The sequence below is a fragment of the Oncorhynchus mykiss genome, chromosome 8, assembly GCF_057628025.1.
Source record: "Oncorhynchus mykiss isolate SJ-2025 chromosome 8, ASM5762802v1, whole genome shotgun sequence".
NCBI lineage: Eukaryota > Metazoa > Chordata > Actinopteri > Salmoniformes > Salmonidae > Oncorhynchus > Oncorhynchus mykiss.
The window spans coordinates 29,357,472-29,369,526 of NC_143029.1; the positions used below are offsets into that span (position 1 = coordinate 29,357,472).

The window sequence follows — 12,055 nt, forward strand, 5'->3', positions numbered from 1 at the left end:
CTCCTGATAACCTGGATGGAATTGTGTGGTCCTTTCTTAACTCATAGGAAGTTATAACCAGTTCACTACTTTAAAATGGTGGAAGTCCTCAATGGCAATGTCCATGCAAAAACTGGTTATGTAGTGATCTCTATCTCTCTATGATCCCCACACTGAGGTTGTGACCAGATTCTACAGGGTTCTGCTATTTAGAACATTATTTGGTAACACTTTACATTAAGTTGCCCTTTTTACTATGTAACTAACACATTAATAACATGGTAGTTAAATAGGTTTTGACCATGTAATTACATGGTAATTGGTGTGTTGTGGAATTAATTACAACACAATTGGAGCAAGGAATGTGTAATTACACTTTCACTTGCTGAAGGTTATTCCACCTGTGTAATTACTGTGTTCCACATGTGTTATACCACATTTTCTTGTTCCACTATGTAACTGTTTTGTAATTACACATTTGAAAGTCACCTGTAAATTACCATGTTAATGACTCAAACCAAAATATTCAATATAGACAAGAAAAATACAATAATTTGTGTGTTATTAGTTTAAGCACACTGTGTCTATCGTTGTGACTTAGATGAAGATCAGATAAAAAAAATTGACCAATTTATGCAGAAATGCAGATAATTCCAAAGTGTTCACCGTATTTACATTTTTCCATTAGGAAACGCCTTCTCTGTGAAGTGCACGTCTGCAATAACTCAATTCGCCCTTGCACTCCTTCTAAACAACGCAAATTGAAAAAACTTGACAATGGGTAAATTCCACAGAAATTAGTACACTCTGTTCATAACAGATTATAGCTTTGGAAACAGAAAACTGTATAGAGATTCGGGCTGTCCCCGACCCCAAAAATATCTTTGTCGACCGAGAGTCGTCTGTTCTTTCAACCAATCGATTGTTTGACATTTTTAAACATGTATTTTTCCATACATTCTATGTGGTTTAATAAATTCAACTATATGCACTGAGCTTGTCTAAAGCTTTAAGAGCTCTGTTTGATGAAATAATTAAGACACACAAATGACTAGAGGGAGTCTGACCGCAATCGATATGGTTGTGCCGCCTGCGCTTTTTAAAAAAAAGACAGCGAGTAAATGTGTGACTAGCACCGATTGTCTCTCTCTCCTCCCAGCTACATCAACCTCCTCAGAACATTAAAAGTGTTTATGGTGCTGTCCGTGTTGCTGAAGCTGCAACATAATTACAGACATTTCTGACTGAAATGTTTTGTTACCGAAATCCCTCAATTGTTTCAGAAAAATATTCCCTATTTCCTCAAACCTTGCTCTCTTTATGTGACATATCATATCATAGCATATCATAATCATATGACTAAATTGGTTATAACAAACTCTGAACATGATAACACACTTGACAGTAAAATGGATGCAGAGGACGTGACAAATAAACTCAAAATAGGGGAATGTTCACTGGTTTCTCAGGAGGTAAAGGGGAGGTCAGATGCGTGGAATAAATTTGACTAGTTGTGGAAAATACTGGAGATCAAGAAAAATAAGGAAACGAGCAAGCGCTACATAGATATTATGTGTGCCAAACAGGTGCTGTTAGATTACAATATAATTGTTCCTGACCCACTGGAATTGTGATACAGTGAATTATAGGCAAGATGGGACATAAAGAGGGACTTTATCGAACTGAACAAACATTTATTGTGTAACAGGGCCTCTTAAGAGTGCAAATATATGAAGATCATCAAAGGTAAGTGATTAATTTTATCGCTATTTCTGACTTTTGTAATTCCTTTACTTGGTTGTAAAATGTTTGTATGCTTTTGTAAACTGGGCGCAGTCCTCAGATAATGTATAACACTTATATTTTTATGAATGTTTAATTTGACTATTTCTGTATTTTGAATTTGGTGCTCTACAATTTCACCGGATGCTGCCCAAAGGAAGTTAAAACTCGTTTTTCAACCACTCCACAAAATTCTTATTAACAAACTATAGTTTTGGCAAGTCGGTTATGACATCTACTTCGAGCATGAAACAAGTAAGTTTTCCAACAATTGTTTACAGACAGATTATTTCACTTATAATTATAATTCACTGTATCAGAAGTTTACATACACTAAGTTGATTGTGCCTTTAAACAGCTTGGCAAATTCCAGAAAATGATGTCATGGCTTTAAACAAAACAAATGCCCAAAGAACAAGTGAGGCAGCATAAAGTACAACAACCAAGTACAAAGTACCGGCTGCCACAAAGCACGGGTACAAACCAAAACCCGGTGCAAACCAGCCGGAAGCGTGCCAACCTTGACAATAAACAATACCCCAAAAAGACATGGAGGGAACAGAGGGCTAAATACACATAGTAATTATGAGGAGATGTAAACCAGGTGTGCAGGAAAACAAAACAAAACAAATGGAAAATGAAAGGTGGAGCGGCGATGGCTAGAAGACTGGTGACGTCGATGCCGCCCGAACAAGGAGAGGGAACGACTTCGGCGGAAGTCGTGACATCTCTCTACTATTATTCTGACATTTCACATTCTTAAAATAAAGTGGTGATCCTAACTGACCTAAGACAGGGAATTTTTACTCGGATTAAATGTCAGGATGTCACACCCTGACCATAGTTTACTTTGTATATTTCTATGTTTTGGTTGGTCAGGGTGTGAGCTGAGTGGGCATTCTATGTTTCATTGTCTAGTTTGTCTATTTCTATGTCTGGCCTGATATGGTTCTCAATCAGAGGCAGGTGTTAGTCATTGTCTCTGATTGGGAACCATATTTAGGTAGCCTGGGTTTCACTGTGTGTTTGTGGGTGATTGTTCCTGTCTCTGTGTTGTTCACCAGATAGGGCTGTTTCGGTTTTTGTTACGTTCTTTGTTTTGTAGTGTTTGTATCGATTCGTGTTTTACGTTTGTTTATTAAACATGGATCGCAATCTACACGCCGCATTTTGGTCCGACTCTCTTTCACACCTAGAAAACCGTGACACAGGAATTGTGAAAAACTGAGTTTAAAAGCAATTGGCTACTTATTATTATAATGATGATCATAACAATAATAGTAGTAATAATAACAATAAGAAAGAGATCAAGAAAAAGGAGGGTTATTTTTCTGACAATTTGGAACAGTTTAAACAACACTAAATAAATAATAAGTAATACCAGAGAGGGTGTTCTAATGAAAAAAACAAGTGCAACCCTTGTATTACAGCCTAGCAAATATTAAAAACAGTCAAATTTATGAAATTGTTTATCTGAAATGTTGTGGTTGTGTGAGGATTGGAGCTCACTGAATTAGTAGGCTATTAAACAAACACTCAAACAGGAAACACAAGCAGGATCTGTCTTATTTCTGTAGATATATATGGATGATTTATAAAGTCAGGCACATTTAACAGTTAGGCTATTGATTATAGACCAAATTAAGATGGGGTTTCCTCTCTCCTCACTTTTCTTAGACAATTAAGGCAAGGGCTGTTTTCTCGTCTTCTGACTGCGCTCCTGACTCCGCCACATTGTTCTCAACACCAATCTGCTTGTTAACTTTGCTATTATGCACATAGCAACATAGTCTAGGAAAAGGCACCAATTTAACAGCACACTGATGTTTCAGAACCGCAGACAGCGAACACTATCAAACGCAGGAGAAAGTGCATTTGTTATAAAATAATGCTGTTTTTATTCATATTGCACCATTGTCCTTAACCATATATATTTTCAGTAGCACATGCCTTAGAGTACCATCCCCACATCCTCCACAATGGATTAGTCCACTCAGACTGGCGCGAATCAGAAAGCTGTCTTGTACACCATGATTTCTTATTTTTTTTTGCTACTGCTCGACTAAAGAAATCGCGGTCGACCAACAGCCTATCGACCAAACAATATAACAGTCGACTAAATGGGGTCAGCACTAATAGAGATCAAATGTTCCATTGATAAGAACATTTGCAGAATGTCAGCCAAAATCCATCTCGCTCCATCTTCACCTACTACTGAGCTTCCTCTCATCAACATATTTGGTAGTGAGTGGAAACACCAACCGGATGCTTCACATTTATACATCCGGTAAAATATCTGTCTCATTGTTCTATCTGTGGCTTAGCTAGCCAACGTCGCCATGATGGCCTACAAGGGTGATCAGGGATTTCTACTGGAGAAGCAGTTTCTGCCTATCTTCATTCATACTGTACTGTCTTTGGACATAGCATGTGGCTTCCATTTTGGCTGCAAAGGAGAGTATGAGATGTCAGTGTGATGTCACTTCCTGGTGACAGCCCAGCGTTCTTCTGGCTTCTTATTTTTCTTATTTTGAATGTGCAAAAGTGCAATGTCAGTCACTAAATAGGGAACAAAAATGTTTCATGAGTTATGTAGCACTATATTGGATCACTCCAATATGGCTCTGCTGTCCCTCCACTCGGTTTGGCTTGTGCCATCTTGTTTGGGTTTGGTCCTTCTTTTTATTACTTGTGACAGAGTGTACCAACCTGGGCGATACTTGGTTTGGTCGAGCAGTATTGGCGGCGCTGAGGATTTGTCTTAGTTGTCTGTGTGACTTGTCTGTCCACCAACCTTCATGGTTTTAGCCTTCGGATCCGGGGAGCCGCCTACCCTGCAAGATCGGGAGACTGTGTACGTTTCGCTCCGGCAGACTTGCAGTTCTCACCTGAGAGTGAGCTAGGAGTCGTGAGGCGCATCACGGTTTCATCTCTCACAGGGCGCAGCCATCTTGCCTAGACTCTTGTGTGTATCACGGTGAATGAGCTATGCAAAGTAGCTAGCTTAACCAGAGTTGATCATTGCAGGACAAAGCACAGTTATAAACACACTTTTCCTTATGTCCTGCCAACCTGAACCCCCACGTCTATAGCAAGAAATAAGCTATAAACGTGTGTGAGGTAGAATGCCTTGCCCCTTCATGGTCAGGCAGTTCACTCTCCACGCCTCCTCCTTCAGATAATGTATGAGACAATGGCTGATACTGTATGTCCCATTCTATACTATCATACAGTATTGCATATTATATACTATAGACACAGTAATCTTACACTGTTGGTCTGAGTATATGCTAGCCTCACCATAGTGAGATTACACTGGTGTTGTTTTTTCACAGCTGAGTTGCGATAGTTTTCTGTCACTATTTTACAGTACAGACAGTAACTATCTTAGTTTCCCATGGAAACTCACATCTCAGCTCTATTACACTGAGGGTTTCAGTGTGTAGCTGTGTTTACTATAGTTTTTCTGTTACACTACTTTACATTACAGACAGTAACTATACTAGTTTCCATCATAAACTCCCATTACAGCTCTATTACACTGCTGTTTTTCACACAGTGTGTAGCTGGCTACCATATTGGAAGGATACCATATTGGAGTGATCTAATAGCTCGCATAATCATGGTTACATTTGTAACATTTCTTTTTCTTTTTTTTTGATTTTGTAGAAGTGAGTTCACCAGGAAGTGATGTCATACTGACCTCTCACCTCTCACAAGCTCCTCTGCAGCCAAAATAGAAGCCACATGTTATTTCTGTCTCTTAATTTGTTGTGTTAATAAAGGTTTGTTATGTAAGTCTCAAAACAGTGAAATAATATTGTTAACTAAATGTTTCATAAGTTTAATGACGATTTTGTCTTTATTGACCAAGTTGGAAAACGCTTTGACATTGTGCCAGTGCTTACAGTAACTTGCTTTCTAGCTATCAACATTAATTAGCTAAATTCTAGCTAGCTAGCTTTACCACCCTGTGTTATTACATTTTTACCAACTAGTTAGTAGGTTCTACCAATAGTTCTTGCTTTGAGTCTGAAATGGGGAATTGAATTTGAATGGTTTGAATATGAATCTTTGTCAAATCCACTAAAGAAAAGTCTAAATGTTCTCCAGTCTCCTTAATTCTCCTTGTTAGCCTATTGTCTGCAAAGGTTGTTACATTGTAACTACAAAGTCATAAACCATTTCACTTCACTTTATATTAAAGATGCACTATGTAACTTAGTGGGTGACCCAAAGTTTAATTTTTGCAACTTTTACTTTCGGGTTTTATACACCAGCTTCAAACAGTTGAAAATACAATGTGTTTTGTTAGAGAAAAGATATTTCACACCGGTTTAGATGATTGTCTATACTATACATCACATAAACTGAAATTCGGCAATCTCTCCATATTGCACCTTCAAGTTGCTTGCTCCTGGATAAGTACATTGCAAATACATGTATATCCCTTGTAACAACATTTTAATTAGAGATTTGGTTGACAAAGATTCTTACATAGTAAGTTCAATGTAAGTAAATGTTCTCCTAATGTTCTCCTGTCTCAATTTCTCCTGGTTAGTCCATTGTCTGTAAAGATTGTTACATTGTAACTACATACATGTAGTAATTATAAAAGTTATGACCGACTGGGTTTCACTTCACTATAAGTTGCTTGCTCCCGGGTAGGTACATGATAACTACAAGTTTATCCTATGTAACTGCATCATTCTTACATTACACTCGAGCCAGCCTTTGAGCCAGGTCAGAACACAGAAATAAACCCGTTGAAAATGACAGGTAGCTAATAACAGGGTGTGCATTGTTACACCTGTTGTTACCAGGTCCTAACCTATTTATTAACCCGGGTTATTACATGCAGATTCAGTGGTAGGGGCACCTTGTAGTTGCGTGTAACTCGGTCACATTGTGGTTTGAGTTATTAACAAGGTAATTCACAGATGACTTTCAAATGTGTAATTGCAAAACATTAGTTACATAGTGGAACAAGAGAATGTGTAATAACATCAGTAGTTACATGTGTGGAATAAACTTCCAATTGTGTAATAACTGATTCCAAAACAACCCTGTTACAGTACCATGTAATTACATGGTAAAAACGTATGTAACTACCATGTTGTTAACAGTTATGACTGTATCAGCTACATAGTAATAGGGGCAACTTAATGTAAAGTGTTACCCATGATTTATTTTGTAGAAATGTATGCAGCGAGCCACACAAATAAACATATTTGTTGTTTACATTGGATGAGATTGTATTGGATAGTATAACACCACCAGGTTGCAAAGGGAATAATATCGAGTTTGAGGGTGTGGCCTGTAACCCTTTCAGCTTTCTGCAAAGTCAAGTCGCCAAAGCTAAGTCTCCCAAAGTCACCCAAACCTTACCACAACTGCTGCTATTTTTCATTACAGTGGCAGAAAAACAATAGCCTGGTTCCAGATCTGTTTATGCTGTTTTGCCAACTCCTAACTCCATTGTTATGCATGACAGCACACAGATCTGGGACCAGGCTAGAAAACTACCCTTTGCTCTGGGCACTATCTCCCCTTCCCCATCTCTGCTGAAGGATACTGTAGTTTCTCCAGGGCGTAGTTGTCGATGGTGCCCATGCTGTTGTACACCAGGGTGCTGCTCAGAAGAACAGCCAGGGAAAATATCCAGTTGTCATTACTATCGTCACCCTGTCAACACAGAAAGATGAGGTAGGTGTTACTGGAGTGATGAGTGAAATAAAGTCAGGGAGTAGTTCAAAGTTCAAGGAGAAAAAGTTAAAAGTTTGTATAATTTCTAAAATGTGCCTTTACTCTGCTGTATGTTTTATATGTACTGTATGCATTTTCATTGCATACAATATTTTGACAATGAAGAGCCTCTTTTTAATCAGTACAGTAGTAGCCTTGCATGTAACTATGTTAAATGTATAACCTTGATCTCCCACCTTCTCCACATCCCCCAGCCCCTCTGTATCCAGCAGCACCAAGGTGTGGTCTGATTTTATTGGGTGGGGCACACACCACATCCAGATGCCCTTAGTCTGGGACTGAATTGTGGCTCCAAGGGCAAAACCTTGAGGAATGAGGATAATAGAACAACATTTTTAGTACATTTAGCTTTGGGCTAGAGGCAGCTGAATGAAGTGTAATAGTGTCACTTCTTTTTTTGTATATCGCTTTCAATTTATAGGCAAAAAGCAAAGCTCTTTAAGTGCAGAAAATAAGTGCAAAAAGATCATTACAAATGTCATGTGCTTAACACAAAAAAAGACCAGTACAAGACATGCAGACAACCGACATGGGCAACCAGGTCCTCCCCACAAACATAATTCTCCTGCCCTAATACATGGACTTATTCAAAATTTATTTTCAGTGTTGATATAGATTTACCAGACCAGGCCCACCTCAACTCAGCCCAGCTCTACACAGCACCGACCACTACCCTAGGGTCTGGCAAAAGAATGTTGGGGGTAGTGCACCACATGATGTAGTCCACACCATGTTTCATTCACATCATGAGCCTACACATGCTGAGAGTTTGGAACTTTGCCAGCCACACTGCCCTCCAAACCATGTTGTGGAAAATATTGAATCAAATACTTCTCAGATACCGGAGCTTGTGAATTCAAATAGACTTTCTTACAGAGAGCAACAAAGCTGAGCAATTCCATGGAAGAATGGTGGCAAATGACCTGAGGGAAGTAACTTCATTAACATGTGGAATGGACTCATATGCTGTGTGTGTATAAATATGCTCTGGAAAAGTGTGTGTTCCGCGGACCATTTAGGCTTCTGATGTGTTTGTATTAAAAACCTATATTGAATTCACAAGTTCTTGTAAGTGTTATATTCTGAAACAAATCTTCACGAGACTTCACAATAACAACATTTACAGTTGACCGGGGCAGCTCTAGCAGGGCAGAAATTTGATGAACTGACTTATTGGAAAGGTGGCATCCTATGACGGTGCCACTTTGAAAGTCATTGAGCTGTTCAGTGTTTTGACACTTATTCACAAGTTTAAAGGTGACATTCTAGAATCTACATCTTCACAAGACGGCAGATGGGTCATAGTAACTGTTAAACTTGACAATGCTATTTTCATCATCTGTAATGTATACGGACGGACATAACTCACCTGCTCCTAATAAGACCCTTTTTACCCTTTTTACCAGGAAAGTACAGGATTAAAGCAACAAATACTCTGAGGCTTTTCTAATTATTTCAGGGGATTTTAACGAAACACCTGATGCATCTGCTGATCGTTTTCCTCCTAGAACGAGTCAAAACCTTCAAAATAGTAACATTATCATTACATTATGCAAGGATCTCTGTGTTGAGGATGCCTGGCGTTATTTCAATCCGGATGCTAAGGGTTATACCTGGACCAACAAATCTATGTCACGTAAATCTAGAATAGATTTATTCCTAATTTCCCTTTTTTTGTTACAATTTGTTATAGATGTAGATCATCAGTTGGCTCCCTTTTCTGATCATCACTTGATTTCCCTGAATTTACAAGCTACTAAAAAATCAAAAGGTACTCGAGGATATTGGAAATTAAACAATACACTTCTTAAAGATACTGATCTCATTGAAAACATCAAATCATTAGCTAGAGATATTTTTGCAAGGAAAGACTTGGGTCATGGAAGTAGATGGGAATTTTTCAAAAATAAAGTCATAATGGTAGCCATTAAACGCACCAAAGAGCTGATGCAATTAAAGAACCTTAGAGAAAAGGAGATGATGAGCAAGCTTGACAGTTTTCAAAAGAAAGATATTCTATCTGAAGAAGAGGAGTCTGTGTTCAGGTCTTTACAACTAGAATTAGAACAGACTTACACGGATTTGGAAAATGGCGCCTTTGTAAGGTCAAGAGCAAAATGGATTGAAGAGGGGGAAAGAAACACTAGTTACTTTTTTGCACTTGAAAAGAGAAGCTACAGAAGAAAATCAATAACTGCACTCAAAATTAACGACGTTTTATGCAAAGATCCCATTACAATATCATCATTTGTCAATTCCTTTTATGAAAACCTTTACAGCTCTCAATTTCAGGAAGATGGTTGTGAAAGCTACATTTGCCACATTCAGAATTATGTTCCTGTAATTGAGGATGATTTCCACTCAGTTTGCGATTCACCTGTGTCAATTGAAGAAATTAGAGGCTCTGAATTCTATGAAAAAAGAGAAATCACCTGGCCCTGATGGCCTGACAGATGAAATCACCTGGCCCTGATGGCCTGACAGATGAAATCACCTGGCCCTGATGGCCTGACAGTTGAATTCTATAGACAGTTTTGGGAGTTACTAGAAGACCCGATTTTCAATATGTTTCAAGATTGCATTAAAAATGGGGAAATGGTCTCCACTATGAAACAGGGCCTTATTTCATTGATTCCGAAGCCTGATAAAAGACCCTTCTCTCATTGACAATTGGAGACCAATTACTTTATTAAATGTTGATTACAAATTGATTGCTCTGGTTTATGCCAAAAGATTAAAGAAAGGAATTAGATACCATTATAAATGAAACTCAAACAGGATTTATGAAGGGATGTCACATAAGCTCCAACATTTGTTTAGTCTTGGACCTTATAGATTATTCAAATGCAATTGACTCAGATGCAGTTGTCTTATTTTTGGACTTCTGTAAAGCCTTTGACACAATTGAACATTAATTTCTCTTTAGGTCTCGTAAACTTTTTGGATTTGGTGAACATTTTATTAAAGTGATTTGCATGTTTTACAAAGATATAAATAGTTCTGTGCTACTAAACCTTAACACTTCCAAAATATTTAGTATCAACAGAAGTGTACGACAGGGATGCCCAATTTTGCCATTTTTATTCATTTTGGTTGTGGAACTTCTATCTTTAAATATTCTGAATAATGCACATTTGTATGGCTTAACCATTTTTAACAAAGAAATCAAAATATCCCAACTGGCTGATGATACTACTCTTTTCTTTAGAGACAAAGACCAGGTCGCACATGCCCTTAATGCTATAACTGCATTTTCTATTGCATCAGGATTAATGTTCAATGTTTCTAAATGTGAAATCTTATGTTTATTTGACTCTGATGATAAAGAAATAGAAAATATTCCTGTAAAGGACTGTGTTAAATATTTAGGAATACATCTGTCAAAAAACCACTTAGTCAGACAACATTTGAATTTCTCTCCTAAAATTAAGAGAACTAAAAATATATTTAATAATTGGCTACAAAGAGATCTTTCTATACTTGGGAGAGTACTTCTGTCCAAGGCAGAGGGACTGTCTCGTTTTGTGTACCCCTCATTATCGTTATGTGTAAATCCAGCTACTTGTAAAGAGATCAATAAGACCTTTCTTGACTTAATCTGGAAAAATAAGTCTCACGAACTAAAAAAATCTGTCCTTTCTAACAAAAGAGCTGAAGGCGGTCTAGAAGTGTTGGATTTTGTTGACATAAATAACACTTTCAAGATAAACTGGTTGAAAAAATGTTTCATCGATACTGATTCAATATTGTATTTAATTCCAAATAATGTGTTTAATAAATTGGGAGGTCTTCAATTTTTACTGAAATGTAATTATATTCCTGAAAGATGACCTGCTAAATTGGCTAGGTTTCGCCAACAAGCTTTAATGGCCTGGAAAACATGTTTCCTGCACAATTTTTCCCCTCATAAAGCTCTTTTGCGGAATAATTCTGACATAACTGTAAGTAATAAGTAATTGTTCTACCCCAGCTGGCATGAGAGGAATATTGACTTTGTTCTTTATATTTTCTACAACAAGGGTAATATTCTCACATATGAACAATTTTTAACATTGAAAGAGTTTCCAATACCTTTCAGAGAGTTTATTTCTGTGATCAAAGCCGTTCCCAGTGGTCTAACTACACTTATGAAAACTCATCTTAATTTTGGGAATGATCACAAAGTTTATCCAGAACTCAGATTGGAAGGCGTGGGCTTACTTGAGAAATCTTGTTGTAATAAATATATAAGACAAATTCTTCATTCACAAAACCAACTTACACCGAGAGGAAAGTTTTTCTGGAACATGCTTATTCCTGACATTGTCTGGAAAAATGCATGGTTAAGGCCTTACAAATACGATATACCAAACAAAGTTAAGGAAGTGCACTTCAAAATGTAAGATATATCCATGTAATTCTATGATTTCCACATTTGTGGCTATTGATGATATCTGCGTTTTCTGTGAAAAAGAAGGTGAGAATCTGTCTCACTTGTTCTTTGAATGTAAATTTGTGGCAGAATTTTGGGAAAACCTTGCAAAGTACT

General features: G+C 37.5%; 1 protein-coding gene across 2 annotated transcripts in view; it reads right to left on the bottom strand.

Annotated features, from left to right (window-relative positions):
• LOC110529748 (guanylate-binding protein 3) overlaps window positions 1-12,055 on the bottom strand; it is a 30,056-nt gene that overhangs the window by 8,965 nt on the left and 9,036 nt on the right. For both annotated transcript variants that reach the window (XR_016497717.1, XM_021612228.3), the window contains exons 3-4: window positions 7,704-7,831; window positions 7,337-7,446 (exon numbers count right to left, since the gene is read on the bottom strand). Coding sequence is in view for 1 of the 2 variants with exons in the window: in XM_021612228.3 (XP_021467903.2) it covers window positions 7,337-7,446; window positions 7,704-7,831 (238 nt within the window). In the remaining variant the exon portion in view is untranslated. The remainder of the gene's footprint in view (window positions 1-7,336; window positions 7,447-7,703; window positions 7,832-12,055) is intronic.